Source organism: Engraulis encrasicolus, chromosome 15 (genome assembly GCF_034702125.1).
Source record: "Engraulis encrasicolus isolate BLACKSEA-1 chromosome 15, IST_EnEncr_1.0, whole genome shotgun sequence".
Lineage (NCBI taxonomy): Eukaryota > Metazoa > Chordata > Actinopteri > Clupeiformes > Engraulidae > Engraulis > Engraulis encrasicolus.
In genome coordinates this window covers 21118422-21142993 of record NC_085871.1, presented here as the reverse complement: position 1 = coordinate 21142993, position 24572 = coordinate 21118422, and the positions used below count along the sequence as shown (strand labels likewise).

The 24572-nt window shown below is 45.2% G+C and overlaps 2 protein-coding genes across 4 annotated transcripts in view; both read right to left on the bottom strand.

Moving 5' to 3' along the window:
* Nucleotides 1-4786: 4786 nt before the first annotated feature.
* LOC134463883 (NXPE family member 3-like) lies at nt 4787-18493 on the bottom strand. 2 transcript variants are annotated; one of them, XM_063217216.1, is made up of 11 exons: nt 18210-18493; nt 18035-18102; nt 14773-14941; nt 13837-14111; nt 12875-12997; nt 12070-12135; nt 11410-11633; nt 10377-10447; nt 7615-7818; nt 6956-7293; nt 4787-6112 (listed from the first exon to the last, which is right to left on the bottom strand). In XM_063217216.1, the coding sequence occupies exons 1-11, from the start codon at nt 18250-18252 to the stop codon at nt 5918-5920; spliced, it is 1776 nt and encodes a 591-aa protein (XP_063073286.1). In that variant the 5' UTR covers nt 18253-18493; the 3' UTR covers nt 4787-5917. The 2 variants fall into 2 exon arrangements, with proteins under 2 accessions (XP_063073286.1, XP_063073285.1); XM_063217215.1 differs by lacking the exon at nt 18210-18493 and having other exon boundaries at nt 18035-18199.
* Nucleotides 18494-20709: 2216 nt separating this feature from the next.
* Nucleotides 20710-24572, bottom strand: part of LOC134463882 (sodium-coupled monocarboxylate transporter 1-like) — an 18593-nt gene continuing 14730 nt past the window's right edge. For both annotated transcript variants that reach the window (XM_063217213.1, XM_063217214.1), the window contains exons 14-17: nt 23384-23540; nt 23008-23111; nt 22500-22588; nt 20710-21226 (exon numbers count right to left, since the gene is read on the bottom strand). In XM_063217213.1, coding sequence (XP_063073283.1) covers nt 21092-21226; nt 22500-22588; nt 23008-23111; nt 23384-23540 — 485 coding nt within the window. In that variant the 3' untranslated portion in view covers nt 20710-21091. The remainder of the gene's footprint in view (nt 21227-22499; nt 22589-23007; nt 23112-23383; nt 23541-24572) is intronic.

The following is a 24572-nucleotide window of genomic DNA, read 5'->3' as shown; positions in this document are numbered from 1 at the left end:
TGGGGTAAGGACTGCCACCGGACCTGTCTGCGTTCTGCCATGTCACCCTCTAGTTCAGTACCCGCCGATTCTGTCCCTGACCTCTCCAACGTACCCAAGTGCTATCACGGACTCCGGGAGGTCTTCAACAAAGCCAAGGCCACTTCACTGCCCCCACATCGGCCCTATGACTGCGCCATAGACCTCCGTCCAGGAACCGCTCCACCCAAGGGTGGCCTCTACTCTCTGTCAGCCCCCGAAAGAAGAGCCATGGAAGAATACATCACTAACTCTCTGGCAGCTGGCATTATACGTCCGTCTTCTTCTCCTGCTGGTGCTGGATTTTTCTTTGTGGGGAAGAAGGATGGGTCCCTTCGCCCCTGCATCGACTACCGGGGCTTGAACGACCTCACCATCAAGAACCGGTACCCTCTTCCGCTGCTCACCTCTGCCTTCGAGCTACTCCAGGGTGCCACAGTCTACACCAAACTGGACCTGAGGAACGCTTACCACCTTGTGCGAATAAGGGAGGGAGATGAATGGAAGACGGCATTCAACACCCCAACTGGCCATTATGAGTACCTGGTTATGCCGTTCGGACTCACAAACGCCCCTGCAGTGTTCCAGACTCTGGTCAATGATGTTTTACGGGACATGTTGAACAAGTTTGTCTTTGTGTACCTCGATGACATCTTGATCTTCTCCAGAACCCAGTCAGAACACACCCGCCATGTCCAGCTAGTCCTCAATCGCCTCCTGGAAAACTCCCTATACGTCAAGGCAGAGAAATGTGAGTTCCATGCTCGGTCAGTGGCTTTCCTGGGATACATTGTAGCAGAGGGGAACATCCAAATGGATCCAGCCAAGGTGTCAGCTGTGACTTCATGGCCCATACCAGAAAATAGAAAGATGCTGCAGCAGTTCCTTGGATTTGCTAATTTCTACCGTAAATTCATCCGCAATTACAGCACTGTCGCCTCCCCTCTCACTGCCTTGACCAGCCCCAAACAACCATTCATCTGGACCTCAGCAGCCAGTGATGCCTTCAGCACCCTCAAGTCCCGCTTCACTTCTGCCCCCATCCTCCAGATGCCTGACTCTGACCGGCAGTTCATTGTGGAGGTGGACGCCTCTGATGTGGGTGTCGGTGCTGTGCTCTCTCAACGAGCAGCAGAGGATGGCAAACTACACCCCTGTGCGTTCTTCTCTCGCCGGCTATCACCATCCGAGCAGAATTACGACATCGGCAACCGTGAGCTACTGGCTGTAAAGCTTGCTCTGGAGGAGTGGCGCCACTGGCTGGAGGGCTCAACGGTCCCATTCTTGGTCTGGACTGACCAAAAGAATCTCGAATACATCCGCACCGCCAAACGTCTGAATTCCAGACAGTGCCGCTGGGCTCTGTTCTTCACCCGCTTCACCTTTACACTGTCTTACCGCCCAGGATCACGCAACACCAAGCCTGATGCTCTGTCCCGTCAGTTTCAGCGAGACGACATGCACATCAAGGAACCTGTGTCCATCCTGCCTGGCCCCTGTGTTGTCGCTGCCCTAACCTGGGATGTTGAGAAGCAAGTGCAGGATGCTCTCCGCAACCAACCTGGGCCCAGTGCCTGCCCCACAAACTGTCTCTTTGTCCCTAAAGAATTGAGATCTCAGGTTCTGCAGTGGGGTCACAAATCCCGTCTTGCTTGCCACCCTGGATCCAATCGCACCTGCCGTCTGCTTTCCCAGCGAATCTGGTGGCCAACTCTTTGGAGGGACGTTCGTGAATATGTCCGTGCCTGTCACGTTTGCACCCAGAACAAATCCTCCAACCAGCCCCCAGCCGGCCTGCTCCAGCCCCTACCTGTACCCTCACGACCTTGGTCCCACGTCTCTCTGGATTTTGTAACTGGCCTGCCCCCATCCGACGGCATGACTGCTATCCTCACCATTGTGGACCGTTTTAGCAAGATGGCGCATTTCGTCCCCCTCCCGAAGCTACCATCTGCCAAGGAGACCGCCCAGGTGGTCTTAGACCACGCTTTCCGGATACATGGACTGCCTAGGGACATTGTCTCTGACCGGGGCCCGCAATTCACTTCCACCTTCTGGAGAGAATTCTGCCATCTGCTGGGGGCCACAGTAAGCCTATCATCTGGATTTCACCCGCAGTCCAATGGTCAGTCAGAGCGAGCAAACCAGGAACTGGAGAAGGCACTCCGTTGCACGGCTTCTTCTAACCCCCGGGCCTGGGCAAAACAACTGACCTGGGTGGAGTACGCCCACAACTCCCTTACCTGTTCTGCCACTGGTATGTCCCCCTTTCAGTGTGTTTACGGCTACCAACCACCACTCTTCCCCAGCCAGGAGGGAGAGGTCACCTGCCCCTCGGCCCACGCCTATGCCCGGCAATGCCGCCGCACTTGGGCTCGAGCCCGTGCCGCACTCCTCAGATCTGTCAACAGTTACTCTATCGGGGCCAATCGTCGGAGGACTCCGGCGCCGACCTACCATGTGGGCCAGAAGGTGTGGCTTTCTGCCAAGGACCTGCCACTCAAAGTTGAGTCGCGAAAGCTAGCTCCGAGGTTTATTGGCCCATTCCCCATCCAGAAGATCATCAGCGCAACTGCTGTCCGGCTACAACTACCCAGGTCCATGAGAGTGCACCCTACCTTTCATGTCTCGAAAATAAAGCCAGTTCACAACAGCCCGCTGCTACCGGCTGCACCGCCTCCTCCTCCTCCGCGTCTCATTGATGGAGGCCTTGTCTTTTCTGTCCGAAGACTGCTCCGGTCCAGACGAAGGGGAAGAGGAATCCAGTACCTGGTGGATTGGGAAGGTTATGGTCCGGAAGAAAGGTCCTGGGTGCCTGCCAGACAAATCGTGGATCGGACGCTCATCACTGATTTCCATCGTCAGCATCCTGACCAGCCCTCCGTCCAGCGTGGCCGCCCCAGGGGGTCCCGACCTGTAGCCCGCCCAATGCCTGAGCCTGAGCCTGAACCAGTCCCGGCGCGTGTCCTGGATTCTGATGTGCTTTCGGATGATGAGGCGGTGGGACCACTGGATGGAGTGGATTTGCCGGTTCCCCCTGAGGATGAAGCAATGGAGTCTGATCGCTCTGAGGAATTCTGACCCTCCGCCGGCTTCCCCTCCACCCGCCCGGTTTGGTGGTGCTGCTTGGGGACTTCTGGGGCCGTCCCTTGAGGGGGGGGTTCTGTCATGATATCTCTCCTGGCTTCTGTCTACAAGCTTAATCACTTTCAATTATCCCTCACTCTCCACTCTGCTCTGCCTAATTGCTCCACCTGTTCTCACTCTCTCACCTCATTGGCCATCCAGCTGCACTGCATTCCCTCTACTCGTTACCCTCTGTATTTAAAGCTCTGGTTTTCAGTTCTCCTTTGTCAGACCGTCTGTGAACTTCACTCCTGTGACTCCTGTTTCCTGGCTACAACTCTGACTCCTGTGATCGAACCCGGACCTGATTGCAAACCTGCTTGATCTCCAGCCCCTGACAACCCGACCTGCCTTCCGCTCTGCAAACCTGCCTGATCTTGATCCCCGGTAAACCGACCTGCCTTTCTGACTTTACGACCACGATTACTGCCTATCCTTGCCTGTACTTCTGCGTTCATTGATCTCTCCTGTTGTGAGTGTGTTCCCCCCCCCCAGGACTCGCGGACCCTCCACCACCATCGGACGCTTCTCTGCTGCTGGGGGACACACACACACAGGTTCCCAAGACTCGCTCTCCCAACTCCCTTTCCCCAAGAGATCAATAAACTTTCAAATCGTGACGCATTTGTGGTCCCCTTCTGTCTGGTCCGTGACAAATGCGTAATAATGATGCCATGTTAGGATTGAGGCAGTGTGAAAAGCATCCAAAAGGTGGCAGAGAATGAACAAGAGAGACCAAATTGTCCTCAAAATAGAAAAATATTTTATTGCCACTGCACATAAGTACATTACATTCCATTGGCTGATAAGCCGCTTTATAACAAAGCATTTCTCCACATCGCCGTTGTTATCTAGGTTAACTAAGTTAGCAGCGACTACTAGCTACTACTAGGTTGCTAACTGGTAAGCAACGATGCTTTTGAGAAACGTGGTCCTGATTTATTACAAAAAAGATCAAAGCCCCATGACCTGAACCTGTGTACTAGGATAATGAGTGAATTTACATGCTTAATTGAAACAGAATATAAGCAGAAATGTGTTTATGCAAGAGTCATGTTAACTCTTTATTCATTCCTTAAGTGGCCGTATTCCAAGGATATTCTGGTAGCAATGGTCCTCCCCTCATGTAAGTGGAATTTTCTGTAACTTGTAAACCGAATATATTCCATTAAAAACTGGGATACTCCCTGCAGGTAATTGCAGTCAATGATTGCCTCGTGGTTTTACATGAGACTCAGTCTCACAAGTTATTTTGTGGGTAACAAGGGGTCTAGGCCTCATAAGGGTGCCATGTAACAGCAATATGACATGGCACACGACAGGAACATATACAGTAGGAACAAGTAAGGGGAACTCGCACACCTTGGATGCCGATGCAATAGTGTGCTTTTATTCCATGTTTCAAAAATAAAAATAAAAAAGTGCTACCCAAGTGAACAGTGCAAACTTTCGTTCCCACCTCGTCAGACCATCCTCAGTGCAAAGGGAATTCATCCTCAGTGGCCATCCACTTTTGCACTGAGGATGGTCTGACTGGGACAGAAACGTCTACACTGTTCACTTGGGTAGCATTTTTTATTTTTATTTTCGAAACATGCAATAAAAGTACACTATTGCATCGGCATCCAAGGTGTGCGAGTTCCCCTTACTTGCTCCTATAGTTTACCTTTTGGAACCTACGCACCCACCAGGCATCAAGAGAAAAGGTGGGGCGCCTCCTTTTGAAAGAACACGACAGGAACATGACACATAATTGATGACTATTGTCATAATGTGCCATTTTGTTTTTTGAAAGTTGAAAGCTAAAAATGGGTGTCATGACATTCCAAAAGCCGAATGGCACATCATGACAGCCATCGTAAACATAAATAGTGTGTTGTTAATGTCACTGACATGGGCCATGCCATTCTTCTGATGGTTACTTGACATCCGTAATGTAGACCCCTTCAAAGATAGTGTGACCCTTTTGTGTTGCAAGCACAATTACATTAAATCGAGGGCATTGACATTTGGTGGATTCATTCATCTAAGGTCACCTATACACACAGTGCAAGAGCAGAACATCCATTCTTCACATAAGGACACACGTGAAGGCATAGTGCAAGAAGAGTTTTACAATGGCAATGTTGATTTGCTCTTAACATTTCATAATAAAAAAACACATGCCTCTCAAAGGCCTAGCTCAGACAACGGACTTGTAATTATGTACACCTGTGAAGATTCTCATACTGTTCATCCAGATAATGTTATCCATGCCATGTGCACTTTATGGCTTCACTTCCCCACTTTCTGTCTGTGCAGACAATGAGTACTGCAAAGTAACAGTACTTCCAGCATAGCAGATGGATTGAATAGGGGTAGGGGTTAGAATGTGAGGGGAGGAGAAGGGCAGGAGGCCTGTGTCTTTTCTTTGGGACTAGAGATGTCAACAATTGATCGATTAATCGACTTTAATCGATGAATGTGTCAATCGATTAAAAAACCCCATAATTAATCACCAATTCGACAAAGTCAAAGAGACCCAGGTGAAATTGGGCATGTGGAGAGTGTGTGTCAAGAGGGGTGTGAATAGTGGGAACATTTAAATCACTTTTGAATTAAATAACATAAATATAATTAATTTAACATAAAATGTTAATTTAATTAAAATGTTTAGATTCAATAGTATTTCTTTGGGAAACATTGTGATTTCGAGGGGGTCCCTTATCAATTAATCATAAATCAATCGATAAGGTCAATCAACTATCAATTAATAAATTAATCGATCATTTGATTACTTGGGACACATGTAGGAGAGGAGGATGTCCACTTCATTCTTTACGATCACAGGGGCCGGGTGAATGCTCTCATGGTTGTAGTGGCAGGCGGTCATCTGCCACACGTCCAGAATGTATACTCCGACGTTGCGGAAGGCCTCACGCAGGATACGGTCCAGCTGCATGGACAGCCAGTCACTGCCATAAATGTCCTGTGAAACACAGACACAGAAAACACATACTGTACTTGCTTTGGCAGAGACACACACATGCACACAGGTACATTATATATATATTAACGTATGGGACACCTAAGTCTCCACCCCTTCCGGGCAACGCATGGGGCTGGGAAAGTCAAAAACTTTTCTTTTTTTGAAAATTATAGAAGATGCGCAACACTTCTACAATTACGGTCAATGTTTTAATGTGAAAGCTGACGTTTCGTTCAGTCAGACCGTCATAAGAGTCAAAAACTTTGACTGGGCTGCAATGGACTGATCAAACCTATTTTCCGATCCACCTCTCATTCCCCCCTAGATCACATAATATGCCGTACCTCAGAATTAACGATAACCGATGGTGTGATTGTTAACTGCACTTGTCAAGCGATTTGTGGGCTGTGTGCGTGCAGAAATATATAATTATTCTGACTACACAACAGAAGTCGCATGTCTGTCGTGCAGCCACTTCAGAAACTACTTCTCCCAGGCTGAATTGTCCGTAATGTGCCGCTAACCCCCGCTGACAGTACGTTTCCTGCAGCTGCAGGAGGAGTCTAAAGAGACCTTAACTATGTTTGCCTTGTAGCCTGTGTTGCCAATGTCCTCTAAGTGTTTACCTTGTATACCGTGCTGGTGATGTCTTCTAAGTGTTGTAGTCGGCAGGCGAATTCGCTCCTCATTTGCATAACATTAAACTTTCTTTAATAATTTTGCTTCGCTTCGCTCCTGTTCGCTTGCTTTCGCTTGCCTTCGCCTGCCTTCGCCTCTCTCATAGGAATGAATGGCAAAGTTCGCAAATTCGCGTGTATGTGTCCCTACCGTAAGTGTGTTTACCTTATAGCCAGTGTTGGCGGTCTTGATGATGACCTTGGTCGTGGGCGCTCTCTTCAGCAGGGCCAAGACGGCGCGTCGCACCAGCGCCACCCGGTGGGCGTAGTAGGAGAGCGGGAAGTTGGTGAAGTGCGCCCACATGTCGAAGAGCAGCACGTCGTGGCCGCCTCCCACCAGGCCGTCGATCACGTTGCTGATGTACTGCAGTGACGCCACGGGCGTCTTGGCGCAGCGCAGGGGCAGGCCGTGCGAGCGGTAGTGCAGATCCACGTTGTTCTGCACGTCCACGGCCATCAGTGGCCCCACGTGGTACACAGAGTGCAGGTTCATGCGTGTTAGAGCTGAAAAAAGCGGAGCAAAAACAGCAGGTGCAGTTTCCTTCTGTGGCCCAACACATCACTACAATAGTGCAATAGTGAGTGAGTGAGTGTGTATGTGTGTGTGTGTATGTGTGTGTGTGTGTGTGCGCGTGCGTGTGCGTGTGTGTGTGCGTGCGTATGTGTGCGTGTGTGTGTGTGAGATAAAGAGAGAGAGAGTGAATAAATGAGTGAGTGAGTGAGTGAGTGAGTGAGTGAGTGAGTGAGTGAGTGAGTGAGTGAGTGAGTGAGTGAGCGAGCGAGCGTGTGTGTGTGTGTGTGTGTATGTGTGTGAGTGTATCTTACTAGGCACAGTTTGGACGAAGTACTCAAACCACTGCCTGCTGGTTGAGTCCCCCACTATGTATATGTGTTTGTTCTTCAGGCATTCCGTTGTGTCCTCCACAGAGAAATGGCGGGTGGCACACACGAACGACGTCCAGACATTGTTGAGGTAGTATCCTGCCGGTGTCGGAATGGGCAGCCCAGCTTTGCATGGAGTCTTCACTTCTACCAGGAACACAGTAAGGGGAGTATTAGGAAAAATGCGCGTAGATTAGACAGCACACTTAGGGGGCGCCGACTAACCTCTGTGTCAAAGAGTCCTGGATTAGAGTAAGATACCCCAAACCTCTTCCTACCCAGTGCAAAGGAGTGTGCTCAAGTTCGGTCTCGTGAGGGGGCGTTGTCCCCTCCTTCTTCTTCTTCTCCTCTTTCTGTGGCGTTTGGTGACGGCTTGCATGAGATGTGCTCCCCACCAACTGCCGTGCAAATGGAACTCTATTGGAACTATTTATTTTAAACTTAAAGTCTCCGAAGGTCTCCTCACCAAAGGTCTCCTCACCAAAGGTCTCCAAAAGGGCCGTTCACCTGATCTGGGAAGCCCAACTGGGAAACTCCAATTCCCATTGTCATTGTGACACAGCACTCCACAGCACACAAGTGAACACTGCACACAACGAAATTGCATTCATACCTCACCCGTGCAAAGGGGCAGCCCCCAATAATGCCCGAAAGGGAGCAGTGCGGCAAGACGGTACCATGCTCAGGGTACCTCAGCCATGAAAGAGGACGGGGGAGAGCACTGGTTAATTAGCTCCCCAACCAACCTGGCGGGTCAGGAGTTAAACCGGCAACCTTTGGGCTACAAGTCTGACACCCTAACCGCTTACCCATGACTGCCCGAACATATGGGCTTGATGTATCTTACTCTTTGTCAGGGTCTCTGGGCCTACATACCTGTATGTGTCAGAGGTCAAGAGGGCCTGAGAGGCTAGAAAGTGACGGGAGGGCCCTACCGTGGTAGGGTAGGGTATTCAATGGTAAATGGAATTCATTTACATAGCCCCTTTTCACTCCTTCGAGCACTCAAAGCACTTTACATTGTATGCCTTACATTCACCCAGTCATTCTCACATTCACACACCGGTGGCAGTGGCTGCCACACAGGGTATCACCCTGCCACCAGGAGTAAGTTGGGGTTAAGTATCTTGCTCAAGGACACATCGATGGGGTCAGGCAGAGTGGGGCTCGAACTTGCAACCGCTAGACTGCTACGCCGGTGACTTGGGTTCGATTTAGGCCTGGGTCATTTGCCAATCCCTCCACGTCTCTCTCCCCACTCACCTCCTGTCTGTCTGGCACTATCCTGTCCCAAGTAAGGAAAAAAAGCCCCAAAAATAACTTTTAAAAAAAGAAAGTGAGGAGAGCAGTAGGTGACGGAACACCGGAGGGAGGCTCATGCTCACACGCTGGCCCTGCTCTGACTTTTGGATTTATTCGGAGGAAAACCAGGAGGACCTGGAAGGTAAGTTTGGTTGCCAAACGTACACCTGCATCCATTATTTAGTGTCATACATATGGCTGGGTAAAATAATCGAGTTAATCGATAATCGATCAAATCGAAACGAAATTCACATAATCGACTCACAGGGCACAAAATCGATTTTTTTTTGGTTCTTTTTCTTTTTGTTGTTTTTGTTTACTTTAGGTCTATGGAAAATACCCAGTAGGTATTAGTCAATTAGGCCTAGGCCTACTTATTACAAATTAGCAATCTGTTAACACTGTCAAGCCACAGCCCTTTGACATTTTTATATAAAAATAGGCAACAGCATCTTTTGGGGGAAATCCTGGCACCAAGAAGGGAAAGGATTGAATCGATTCGGAATGAATCGAATTGAATCAAATTGAATCGTGATTAATCGATTCAAAGCCCTAAGAATCGAAATCGCATTGATACAGGAACATGGCTGCGATACCCAGCCCTAGTCATACATGCCTAGTGCCACGTCATTGCATACATTCAGTGTTGGGAATGTTAGTGGGGATCTAGCATTTTATAACAGCATGATGCATGAGTAGATAGGCAGCATGGAGAGGATGCATACTGATTAGACAGTAGAGGACAGAATAGGGAAGATGTATAAGTAGACAGTATAGGACAGAATAGAGAAGATGTATAAGTAGACAGTAGAGGACAGAATAGGGAAGATGTATGAGTAGACAGTAGAGGACAGAATAGGGAAGATGTATAAGTAGACAGTGTAGGACAGAATAGAGAAGATGTGTAAGTAGACAGCATGGAAAGAACACATAAGAAGACAGTACATGACAGGATAGGGAGGATGGCTGCATGAGTAGACAGCATAGGATATAATAGGGAAGATGTATAAGTAGACAGCATGGGGAGGACATACGTTATAGAGACAGTATAAGACAGCATAGGAAGATGGTAAAAACACATTGCTTTCAACAATTAAACATTTTTATGAGAGTGTGCACAAACTCACACAAAGCTGCAGAGGGCGGCTTTTATCGTATAGGCAAATGATATCTCAGAGAGAAGACCACTGAATGTTGAAAATATTCAATCTTGTTTCACTGTCACCGCAAGTTGTATTAGATGAATGGAGAGAGTGTGTGTGAGTGTGTGTGAGTGTGTGTGTGTGTGTGTGTGTGTGTGTGTGTGTGTGAGTGTGTGTGAGTGTGTGTGTGTGTGTGAGTACATTTCTTGTCCAGGAGGGGAATTGTTGTCACTGCAATTGTAAGAGAGAGAGATTGCTTACCATTGGTTGTATTGGAGCCGAGGATGGTAATGAGACGTGAATCTCCCTTCAGCCAGCGGTTCACGTGCTGACTAAAGAAAAATAAAATGAAAAGAAAACACACAGATGAGAGCAATTAGGCTAACTGAGCCTGTGAGATCTCACAGACATTAGTCAATGAGACAAAGAATGATCACAGTGAGATCAGTCAATCTGAAACAGACAGACGGACACTGACACAAATTCAGAGACACTGCACAGAGTATGTCCAACTTATTGGAGCCTCCTGTCCTCCCCCCTTTTGCTTGTAGCCTTGTGAAGCGAGGCAAAGCTTTTTTTTGGAAGTCAGTGGTGTGTTCAGTCCCTTTAGAAAGATGAAAAAAGTGTTCATGTGGGTGCTCTTTGGTTCAAGGGCCAATGTCCAAAGTTACTAAGGATTATAAAATTGGCAAATTTAAAATTCTTAGTGGACATGTCATAATAATAAAGACATTTTTAACCACGCTTTTTGGAGTGCCTTGGTAAAGAAACGTTTTTTTTCCGAGTTTTTTTTAGCGGAGAAACTTTATTGCTTTCTCCACAGAGGCCACAAAAGCCTTCCACAAAAGATTTCCTGTCCATTTTCCATGAGACGGCCGGCTTGGCAAGACCTCTATTAATGAGTCTCAGTATAAGTCTATAGTAATTACTGTATATTAGATGCTCTGCATGATGTACAGGGCTGCTGACAGCCTTGGCTGGACCCTAGACAAAGTAATCTAAAAGCCCCCCCACCTACCCAAGACATACGTACAATGTAATGAGGACCCAGTTATGGCCCCCCTCTCTCCCTCCCTGGACCCGTCATAACTAACCCTTTACCCCCCACATCTTTAAAACAGTAGCGCCTTAATGCACGTCTTACCTCCAGTGGCACGCTGTAATAGCCATCGAAAAGTGAACTACCTATGACATCACACAAGGCCTTTAGTAATGCACTACGACTTGGTCATTGCCACTCTGGTAATAGCAAATTAATAACGTTGTGTCTTAAAGGGTTACAAAAAAACATTACCTGTTCATTAGCACTTTTTCCAGCGGTGTGAGGCGGTTGGCGTAGCCGCCTACGGAGTGGTACCTTAGGGCGTCACAGGGCAGCTTTCGGGGGCGGAGGCACTGCCAGGTCAGGCCCGTGCGGACGTCGCTATACTCGCAGCAGCAGTTCTTCTTGCGAGTCGCCGGCAGCACCACGCCCTCCCACTTCACGTTACACACCACAGACTCCTCGTGCCTCGAGTCCTTAGTATAGAAGCAAATTCCTGTTGCTGTCACTCTTCGCATGTACACTACAGATGTACATTTTACAGTTTACGCTATTCACAGTCAAAATGACACTGAAAGCACTTACTTAAGTGCAGACATTTACAGGGGACATTTACATCCTAATATAAAAGAATAGAATACAAAACTACTAGTGCAAAAGAGAACCCCTGAAATAATAATTCAGAATGAAATAGTTCTGTCGAGTGTACATTGCACTTTGAAAATTGGGAATTGGGAGGTGTTTACATGATATTTTCAAAGGAGAGTTAAGATTGGTTCGGAATTATCTGAGTTAATTTGGTATTAATTTGGATTAATTTAAATGCCCCATTAACCAAGGCCATTGCCATGTTGAGGTACTGCAGGGCGGGGTAATTCATTTGCAGCACATGCTAATCGAATCTTGTTGTACCTTTCCCACAAAGAAGCCGTGGAAGTAGACCCGGTTGGAGTCCGTGCTGCGGTGTTGCTTCAGGACCTGAAGGTATTTAAGGTTTTCAGAGATGTCAAAAGTGCAGTAACCATAGACAGATTACAGCACACCCATGACAAAGAAGGTGGATCTAACAAGCAGCGACACTCAATACAACGTCCATTGCAACATTCGGCCCCATGATTTTCGGCCATGGTCGCCATTCTGGAATAAATATCGGACAAATTACATTGGAATGCATTGGGAATGTGGACTGTGAACAGGATTTCTACATAATGCGGTAAAACTACATCGATATAACTACCGGAAATTCTTCAGTGTTGTACTTAACCCCTTAGCGCAGCACTATGGCTCTCTGTAATGTCATAGCAATGTTGTTATGAAGTATTTAGGCATTTTCAGCAAGTGAATAGGGTCGCCGGCGACCCCTGCTGCAGTAAGAGGCTACACACCATGAATTCACTTACTCTTCACACCTCTGATTTAGTGTGATACAGTATGGCATGAACACTTGATATGGGAATCTGACTGTCCAATTGAAAGCAACGTTGTGGCGTCTGGTCAAAACTGCCCTAAAGACCGTTGGTTTACCCTCTACCTCAATGTATGACACCTGGCACATCACTTTTCACCCTTGTATATCTAGTGTCTTTCAATGGAAGGTCCTCAAAAAGATAGTAATACAAACGTGTATGTGTGTGTGTGCATGCACTTGCATGTGTGTGTCAACTTCCTGTGACAAAACGCTATACAAAACAGATTCATAGTTATTATTCATGTGGACCTGCACGGCTTCGCTGGAGTGGATCAGTCGGATGGCCACGGAGGCCTGGCCTGCCCACGGCAGGGTGAAGTGTGCCGAGTAGGTCCCGTTCTGGTGGTCCACAACCTCTCCAAACACACTGGCCTGAAGAGGAGGCAGAATAGAGAGGGAGCTGCATAAGTAGGTAGTATGGAGAGGACACATACGAAGACAGTTTAGGGAGAGCGGGAATATAGCCAGACTATGCCCTCCTAGTGACGCAACACGTTTGGCGACTGTTTGGTGTAACCCCATAATGCACGACGTACCTTCTGTGCCACGCTGTAAAAGTTGAAAAAAAGCTGAAAAGTTAACTACCATAGTACTACTATGACATAACACAGGGCCTTTAGTAATGCACTACGACTTGGTCATTGCCATTCTGGTAACAGCTAATTTATAACAGCATGTTTTAATGGGTTAACCTTCGGCACAGTCTTTTCTGGCCTCGACCAGTAGCAGACCGAGGGAGACGGGTTAACCATGCCGTTAAGGAAGCATTATTCGTTATCTTCTTGGTCAAACCAACATCTCGGTACGATATTTGAAAGTCTATGAACAACAGGCTAGCATGAATAGGTAGGTGGCCCAGAACTGGTCATTCAGAGGGAAGAAATAGCAGAATAGGGAGAGTGCATAAGTAGACAATATGGGGAGGACACATACTTTATTTTTGTATATAGTGAGTTCATCTATGATGTACACATTGCATTATGTTTCACTTAGCTGACACTTTTCTCCAAAGCAACTTACGGCTATTTCAGGGTATTGGTAACAGTCCCTGAAGCAATGTGGGTTTGGATGCACTTCGGCAAGGGCACTTCAGCAAAGGAAAGAGGTGGGGAGAGGTCAGGTAAAGGGTGGGATTCGATCCAGCAACCCTCTGACCTCTGGGCCACTTCCTTAACCATTAGGCCACGGCTGCCTGTGATCGTACCCCCTACCTTTAATTCGTCACTGTAAACCTTCGCCTGGAAGAAGTCCCCTCCGTAGCGTTTCAGCTGGCCAGCGAAGTCTCTGGCGAAGATGGTAGCGTGCAGCTGCTCTCCCACCACATAGCTGTGCTTCAGGCCCTGAATGGTGAAGGTGGAGTGGCTGGGACTGGTGCTGAGGTTCACAGAGGACACCTGGCTCTCTGGGCCGCCCCAGTGGAGCGCCCTCAGCATCCGCTGCCACTCCTCCCCACTCAGGCCAGGAGGGGGCGCTGTGGACTTGTCTGCTACAAGAATAGCATAGAATAGAATAGAATAGAATAGAATAGAATAGAATAGAATAGAATAGAATAGAACAAAACAGAATATAATACAATACATTAGAATAGAATACATTAGAATATAATAGAATAGAACAGAACAGAATATATTAGAATAAAATAGAACAGAACAGAATACATTAGAATAGAATAGAATATATTGGAATAGAATAGAATATAATACATTGGAATAGAATAGAATAGAATAGAATAGAATGGAATAGAATGTCTTTAATGACACTGCTCAAATGTACAATTTGCACAATGAGATTGAAAGCAACTCACTACACTGCAGACATTTAAGGGATATACAACACAGTGGGATAATTACAGAAAAAGGTACAATATCTGTATATAAGACACAGGGGGATATTTAACTTTTTCTACAAGCTAGCCTACAAGCCTGGGCTAGAGTTGAGACAAATAGTAATTACTCTAACATCACAGCATGGAAGAATACACACACATACGCACACACACGCACACACACACACACACACACACACACACACACACACACACACACACACACACACACACACACACACACACACACACACACACACGTATGTGTGCGCGTGTCACAAACACACACGCGCACACACACGCACACATACGCCCTATTTACAGGTTGCTGTGGAGGCTTCTGGCGTGGAGGCTTCTGCTGTGGGCTCAGCGGGCCTCTGGGTCCTGTTAAGGTGCTGCTGCTGATGATGATGCTGCTGCTGCTGGAAAAACCAGGGAAGAGGCACACCAGCTCCTCTACCACCATCTCCAGAACGGTGGCGCCACAGAAACTAGTAGAGGACAGTAGAGTACAGTACAGTAGAATATACAGTAGCATACTACAATGAGTACAGTAGCATAAACATGTACGTACTAGTAGAGTACAATAGAGTACAGTACAGTAGAGTATAGTACAGTAGCATAGAGTAGAGTACAGTACAGTAGAATATACAGTAGCATACTACAATGAGTACAGTAGCATAAACATGTACGTATAGTAGAGTACAATAGAGTACAGTACAGTAGAGTATAGTACAGTAGCATAGAGTAGAGTACAGTAGCATACACAAACATGTACTGTACGTACAAGTTGAGTATAGAGTGCAGTACAGTAGAATATAGTACAGTAGCATGTACGTACAAGTAGAGTACAGTAGAGTGCAGTAGAGTATAGTACAGTAGCATAGAGTAGAGTACAGTAGCATACACATGTACGTACACAGATCCACAAATGCTAATAACCAATGCATGACATATTAAACACTGAGCACACACACATGCATAGCTAGGCCTACACTCTGAAATTAGCCTCCAGACATTAGGCAGATGAAACAGGAGGGAAAAAGTAGTAGCCTAAAGGAATCAAGTAAATCAACATGGTACAAAGTACTGTATTCTAATATGGTGCCTGAACATGGATGGGCAACAGACCTTTGACATGCAAAAATGTGACCGTCAGATGACTTTAAAAAACAAAAAACAAAACAACAACAACCTGGGGATAGCCTACCCAGGTTTGAGTCCGACATGGGTCAACTCCCAACCCTAACCCATCTCTCATAAACAGAGTTTATGGTGTCTCAGTTCTCTTTTTGATCACACCCGGACCTCTAGAGCAGTGTTTCCCAACCTTTTTTGTCTCTCGTACCCCCTAATTCATGTTCTATATTGGTTTCTCTGTCCCAATGTGACTGCTCTATACATTTCTTATGATAGTAACATTTTTCCAAGTACCCCCTGCAGTGTGCTCGTGTACCCCTAGTGGTACACGTACCCCTGGTTGGGAAACACTGCTCTAGAGCCCCCTTTAAGTGATTACACGTATAGTCACAAGTGTAACTTGCCAGAACTCGTAAGCAAACCGTACTGAGACCACGTCAAGAAAGGTCTCAGTAGGCTATACGGTTCACTTCCAAGAGGTCTGCAGGAACACTTTGAAGCACTCACATAGCCTAGGCAAAGAAAATGCTGAGTCACAGGTCCGAGTTCACTTAAATGGCTGAAAGGGACCAGGTGTGAAAATGTCAGAGACACCGTAAGGAAGTGCAGGTGGGTGGAGGTTCAGTTTGTCCTGGCCACTTGGGGGATCTGTGGCCCCTGTGCCCCTAATGCCATTTAGGCTCATTCATGAATCCACACATATGGTACTCCACACATCCTTGTTACATGGAATATGTAGATCTGGTGATATGTAGACAAATAGCCTGTATTACTGTATATTCCCTAGATGTAGGTTTGATTTGAATACCAAACGTGGTTAAGACCTATGCCACCTTTAAAGAAAAAAAATTGAGGGTGCAACATGGTTGGCCTAACTATTTTACTGATCATTTCATTTACTGTCTTTATGTGTTGTTGCCATTAATGATTTATGTGCAACATAAGGTGTAATTTCATAACAAACACGAAAGGTTTGTTTATTAGGACATAAAGTTTTCTGGTGGTTTTCTATGGGCATAGCTTATGATGCCATTAAAAAAATGCTTAGGGTGCCAGAGCTTCACCCGTCAGATTATTTTAAACTACATCACCTAACCTAGCAATAGCCTAAAAAAAAAGAAAAATGCATTCATATCGTACACCTATGGGAGACCGGGGCTAGTAGGCACAGGGGCAAGTTGGCACACCCTCATTTTCTGGGCCATTACAGGTCCAATCTTCAAAATTCCAACTCTAACATGATGCCCATCTTGAATAGAGATAATCCAACTAATTCAGAGTGATCAAGATTATAAAATCTTACAGTGAGTGAAACTTCTCTTTTTTATGATGTCCAAACTAAGAATCGGCACCTTCCACTAAATTAGTTCTAGAAAGCTAATAGTAAGGAATATAAACATATACATATTCTGTGTGATAGACAGGGGGTCTAGGTATACTTTGATATTAAAACTGGAATTATGTAATGTCAGGTGTTAACAGGAGAACATGATTTCAGTCAAGAGTGCTGTCCTGTTGTGTAGGGGGCAAGTTGGCACACCATTGACTTTCTATGGCCATAAGAATGTATTGGATGTATTGTGGAAAATTCTTATTCTACTACTATTTACCAATAATATGAGTATGATTGCAATATATACAGTATATTTAATGTACATATGCTACTGTCTAGGCCTACATGCCTAAATATAAGTTATAGTCAATATTGTAGCTGCAATTGTAGCCACAATGGAGTGCATTCGTAGTGATTATGTTTCACTCCTTCATAAAGCAGTCAATGTTGTTTTATTTTACTAAACAGTAACTCATGATATTTTAAATATTCAGTATTCAGTAACTATTGAGCAGTTTTCATGTTCATTGACATAATTTAATGCAATTTAAATGTCTGCCAACTAGCCCCAACTACATGTGCCAACTTGCCCCGGGTTGGGGCAATTTGGCACAAATTCACAACAATTTTTAAATCTCATATAGATGGAAACAATGAATTATCAACCAAAGATGCATGTGTCTAATATTTAGCTGAGATGTAACCCTTTTAGAATATCTTAGTTGGGGAGTTTTAAAGCAATGTATGCCAAAGATATGACAATCGAACTGAAAAGTGTGCCAACTAGCCCCGGTCTCCCATTACACCTTTCTCAAGGTTCTGTTTAATTCACAATCGTAATCTACGTTCACATAACAAACTGTGTGTCGTGCAGGGCAATGAACTAGGACCAGTGTCAAACTGTCATAGGATAGCCTAGGCCTATAGGCTGTACCCACTGGAGATATGTTGGAAATGTCACGCCGAGGTGTAAGATTGCAGTAGCGAAAAAGACTTCGTCTTATCAGCTGCAGGCCACGCAGTCTCTTACTGATCAGTGGTTCTTTAATGAATACAAAAAAACAATACCCCTAGTACATAAGAAGACAACGACGACAAAATGTCCACTTACCTCAGCAAGGAGCAGGATGAGCGGTAGAGTGACAAGCAGACACAGCGGGAGTTGAACCCATCGGGACACTAAAATGACAGTTCGTTGTAATTGCAAAAACGCACTAAATAGAAGAGTTGTTAGAGTGAAAAAGGAATAGCCCCACTCTAAATGTGACTTCATGTAACCCACTTACGCCTGAAAACTTTCCATGCCTTGTAGCGGATCGTTGAGTGCATTGAGGCAACAGTTCAGCACTGGTGTACAACTTTTCCCGTTAGTATCCGAGTCCTTGTGAAATTTGTAAAACATCACCGTGGTCTATGTTTTGAGACTTGTGAATGCCAATCCCTGTGTTTCTCTGATAATACGACAATCATTTTGGGAAGGTCATCGATGCCTAAACAAATACGTTCTCAGACATAATCTTCAGTCCAAGTCCAACACAGCCGGGCGTCCCGCGTTACCATACTCGTTCAATGCGCACTCGCGCATTAAACTGCGCTGAAGGAAATGTGGGTGTGAGTTAGGTTACTCGCCTACTTCATGTTTTTTTTTTTATTATTATTATTATTTCGCTGCCACACGACTGAGTGATGACAACTTACAGCAGCACACTCACGTGACAGAAGAATAGAGCATATGTGTGCCCATGCTAATGCAGACTACAATTAACTAAACTTTGGTTGCATTAAAAGTATGCCCACTCACCGGAGCCTATTATGACTAACAGAGCAAGAAGTATCAAGGTCTTATTTTGCACACCACTTGTCATACAAAGCACGGGACAATGTTCTCCTTGCTAGACGCACACGCGTGAAAATGCCCTTCTTATCCATTCAGATAAAATGTTAAACAGGAGGCGCGCTTGACGCTATGCACAAGAAAATGAACCGCATATTAGGCCACATTTTATTTATTGCAGTTTATTCCCTACACCCTCCCCCTCCTTGATTTGGTTTTACTTGATATTTTGATGATACATGGAAAACACAGCATGCAAGGGAGCACATCCTATATTGTCTAGCACCAAAACACCACCCGAAGCACCTGTTGTGAGCACATGCCAAAAAGAGCCCGATAGAATAGTCTACATGAAAAAAAAACCTATAGCCTACGAATGCAATCCAAACATGTACACTTTGTGAAGTGTTAATGTTGTTCAAACTCTCAGTGTCACATTAACATTGCAATATGTATTGTGCCTATAAGCTATAGGCTGGTTACATCTAGCCTGGGCGAAAAGCCGAGTGGACTCCGTGCGAGCCAACATCTTTGGGTGGAGTAGCCTACCTACATAGATGGCGTCGCGAGGCTATACATCTACAGGGGTTGGACAAAATAATGGAAACACCTGCCACTTTAGAGTGAGAAGCTAACTCTTGCGTCCACAGATAATCCTGTTGAACGTGGTTCATCCGTCTTGCAGTCATAACCTTAGATACCATGGATACATCACAAACTGTCTCCAAGATGCAACAGTTACAGGCGCACCAAAAAAAAATCTCCTTTTTGAACTCTCAAATGTCACCCATACTGCTGTGTGCATTACAACATTTTGAACAAAACTGTGCTCTTACTAATTGAACATTCACACTTCACCTTACTGATGCAATGTGAAATTAATGAAGATTGGCCGACAGGCTGATCCACTTGAGCCACTTCCCACTCTAACATGAAAGGTGTTTCCATTATTTTGCCCAACCCTTGTAAGGTCAGTTTTGAGTACTGCGAGACAGCGGCTAAACTTTCTAGGATTAACCTGTGCCAAACAGTGCTGGATTAAAATGCCCTGGGCCTCGTAGGCTACAGCTTGCTGTGGGGCCCACCGGAAAGCAAATTTTGCGACACATTTATGTAGACAGTGTCATAATTTTGTGCTACGAATTAAGAATAACATGTCTACCAACTCTACTCAACCTGACACATGATTTTTTTGATATTGTATCTTGTTATAATTCTGCAATGTTTCACTTATGACCAATCAGGGGGCTCCTGGCAGGTGGGGGCCCCTAGGCTGCAGCCATATCTAGCCTGTGCATTAATCCGGCCCTGGTGCCAAAGACCTACTTGGCAGGGAGGACAGAGAAGTGGTACAACACCCATATCTGCTGTGACTCTATCATGCCATTAGCAAGAAAAAAGTAGTACTTAAGTAGCCTTACTAATTAAGAAAGTAGCCTATATTTTATTTGGCTAATAAAGCACAGTGAAACAATGCACACTGAACAAGGTGCTGTACAGTGTCTGGCTAAAACACTACGAAAAAAAGAAAATAAAGGCAATAAAGCAGAAGAAGAAGAAGAAGAAGAAGAAGAAGAAGAAGAAGAAGAGGAAAATGAAGATGAAGATGAAGAAGAAGGTAGAATTTCAGAACTGTGTATGTCGTGTACTAGTTCACAGTGGTGGGTGTGGTGTTGTTAAAAAATTCATGAAGAATGGCACATTTCTTTGTGAATGTACAATATGTCACCTGACACTCATCAGATGAATGTGATTCCACCTAGCTAGCAGAGTGGAAGCATGCCGATCTGTTGGGAGCCAGCTTAGAACACATGCTGTACAAATAAAAACAAACTGAAAAATATTTAAAAAACATATTATACACAGATATTATTTATCTTCACTTCACTGGACGAACTTATAATGGTAAATTACACTGTCTATTTGAAAGAAAACATAAAAAGATTATAAAAGATGTTTTGCTTTGTGTTTATTTGTTTCCTATGCAAGACACTGATAAAAAAGGCCCATCATTTTTCAACAGGTATGGTTGGTAGTGTGCTGCAAAAAGTCAAGCAAAAGAAAAAAATCAAAAGAATGAACTTTCGAAACAAATCGCCACTAGCAAGATGCCTATTATGTCACCTACTGTGACAAGTTGCACCTCTGGACGGACTAACCCTAGTCAGTCAGAAGATTAATTCTATACATAAAGCATACTGTACTTTTGGTTAGGACATGCCTATTTCCTCACAATGTGATACCGTATGTACAACTGATTTTTGCATACAGAACACTTCAAAATGACAAACAAATATCAATTAGAGCCTCCAAGGACCCTACAAAGTGTGCATCCTATGAAGGGGGTCTGGTGGAGCTGCTGTAAGTGTTGGAGAGCTCCACGCTGCAGAAAGCTGGGTTGTTACGCCCAAACTTCCCCTCCCCCTCAATGCCCCCTCTCAAGTCAAGCTTCCCTGAGTTGGCGGTCATCTGCGGATACACATAAAGACGTGCAGGCACACACATGAAGGCACATCAGTGGACACGTAAACACACACACACACACACACACACACACACACACACACACACACACACACACACACACACACACACACACACACACACACACACACACACACACACACACACACACACACACACACACACACACACACACACACACCTTCAGTCCCTACTTCAGACAGAGAAACACAGACAAACAGCAAACTGTCACCCTGTTCACAATTAATGTGAACAATTCATAAACTGTAGTGTTGTATGTATAAAGGGGTTGTGGTAATACCGTATTTGTATTGGAGCTGTTGAATGCTGGGCTTCTATCTTCTCTTCTCTTACAGCAGTGTACATCATGTAAGCTATAGTACACAGTAAAGTAATTCAACCCCTACGGCGTGTTCAGGGCGAAAGAGAATTGTTCCAGTTCCTGCCCCAAATTATGAACTGGCTGGCGTGTTCACGCTGCAATTCTGAGCGCTTGGGAACCAGAGAGTTGGTTTGATGTGAACCGAAGAATACTTGTGTTTTTCGCTGCTAACCGTGACGACAACATGGACATCACCAAGTTCATCTGGGTCGTCACATACGGAAAAGCTTAGAGCCTGGTAAGCTGATTGGTGGGCTTTGCGCAGATAGGCCAACCAGCAGCCCCATTCACTCAATGCTTATAGGTGCACTGTGTAATATTTTTAGTAGTTTCTTTTACCTTAAAAACAATAAATAAAATAAAAATGTTTGGTCTTTCTCGACTTTATTTGATAGGGCAGTGTGAGAGGTGGACAGGAAGCAAATTGGCAGAGAGACAGGGAGGGGTCGGCAAAGGACCAGGGCCGGGAATCGAACCCGGGTCAGCCGCATGGCAGGAGCGTGCCCAGAGGTAGGCCTCAGCAGGGCTTCTTTTACCTTTTTTATGAATACTTACCACCACCATCAAATTCTACGTATTCATTATGACTGGGAAAATGGCACGTTTCTAATATGAAAAGGGGGATCTTCTCCATGTCTGCCATTTGAATTTCCAGAAATAGAACTTTTTAGCTGCAAAACTTACTGTACTTTGGTCATACTAATAAATATTAGTTTGTTACTTAATATTCATGGAAATATCAAGCTTGGCAATTGGCAGCACAGTTTCAATGAGTAGCATACAGTAGTTACCTACTCTGTTATAACATAGGCTCTGCTCAAAGGGCATCATAGCATACTATACTGCTACTAGATGACTACTAGACTGGTGTTGTACCTTCTCTTTCAGTAGGCTGAAGAGGGTGTAAAGAGTGAGGTCTTCCTTGCATAGTGTGAGTCCCTCTGAAGACTTCACCTTTCGCTTTCCTGTGAAAGGACACACACACACACACACACACGCGCACACACACGCGCACACACGCACCACAAACACACACACACACACACCCACACAAAAACACACACTTACTTTAATATTTTGATTTGGATCTCATCAGTAGGGCAGCATTACAGATCCAAATTGCGCTGGAATGACATTTCATAGCAGTTGGTAAGGACTGATCAGAATCATTACGTCCTATGTGTTACATTACACTGGTGTAAAATGATAGGCAAAGATTTAGGCTTCATTGGGCCAAAGATGGCACTTCCTCTGCCACACACACATTCTCTCTCTCTCTCTCTCTCTCTCTCTCTCTCTCTCTCTCTCTCTCTCTCTCTCTCTCTCTCTCTCTCTCTCTCTCTCTCTCTCTCTCTCTCTCTCGCACGCACCCATGCACGCAGACCTGATAAAAGGCTGACGATGATAGCCACAGACACTGCAGTGAGGGTGCCGATGGGACTGAAGTAGAGATAGGACACAGAGTACCAAGTGTCGGCGAGCAGGGGCCTGAGGATAGGGTGACACAAACACACACACACACACACACACACACACAGACGCACGCACTCACGCACGCACGCACGCACTCACACACACACACACACATTGAAATACAGCATTTCAATATTACTATAGGAGAGTGTGTGTGTGTGTGTGTGTGTGTGTGTGTGTGTGTGTGTGTGTGTGTGTGTGTGTGTGTGTGTGTGTGTGTGTGTGTGTGTGTGTGTGTGTGTGTGTGTGTGTGTGTGTGTGTGTGTGTGTGTGGCAACAAAGCTCACCTATTGCTACTGCTGATGCTGTGTGTGTCATTCAGGTGAACACTGGAGAAGTTCCCCGGCCACAGAGTGTGGTTGAGTGTGGTGGGAGTGGTGGTAGTGATATGTGTGGTGCTTCTGATGACAGTGGGATCCAAGATTCCTCCGGTGTGAATGTGTGCTGCCATGAATAGAATAGAATAGAATAGAATAGAATAGAATAGAATAGAATAGAATAGAATAGAATAGAATAGAATAGAAAATAATAGAATAGAATAGAATAGAACATAATATAATAGAATGCAATAGAATAGAATAGAATAGAATAGAATAGAACAGAATAGAGTAGAATAGAATAGAACAGAACAGAACAGAACAGAATATAATAGAAAGCCTTTTGTTGTCACTACTCACATGTACAATTTACACCATACACATTCCCAGTGACATTGAAGGCACTCACTTCAGCGCACACATTAGATGGATATTCTGTGAGCACTAAAGAGATAATACTGTGCGAAGTTATTCTACAAATCACTCTGCTCCCCTCGGGGAGACGCTTTAGGAGACCACATTGCAGAGTCAGAGGCACATCATGTCGCCAGGCTAGGTAGGCAGCCGCTTGGGTCCTCCAAGCCACTAGTTAGGGAAGAACAGCTAACACTTAAACCACAGCAGTGGCAATTTTTTGCGGACCCCAACTGACCATACAATCGCCTCTGCGAATGAATAAAATCTCTTTAATACCGACTCCCTTAAAAATGCTCAATGACAGATAGCAGTCATGCCATGCAGAACACAGTTTTTTTATGTAAAGCTTTATGTTTTTTTATGTAGGCCTATAGTTCTGTGCTTTATATACGAAGATCTCTTTTCCAAAATGAGATATATCCATTTTATAGAATGTTGTATTGGGCATTCCATTGAATTGCATTGCAAAATTAATTTTATAGAGGTTTAAAAAGTATGTTCTCAAAACATTTGAATGGCAAGAATTCACACATAGATGATAGGACTTCTTAACAGTCAATATAGCATTTTGGAAAAGAGCTCTTACAGTACTCGATGCATTGTGTCAATTTACTGTATGAGTGCTGCATGGGATGCAATGACTGTTTCAGCACAACACAATTTTCCCCCCTGGGGACAGTAAATTAGTACACTCTACTCTACTCCACTCCAGCGTTTCTCAGACTTTTTTTAGGCGAGGCAC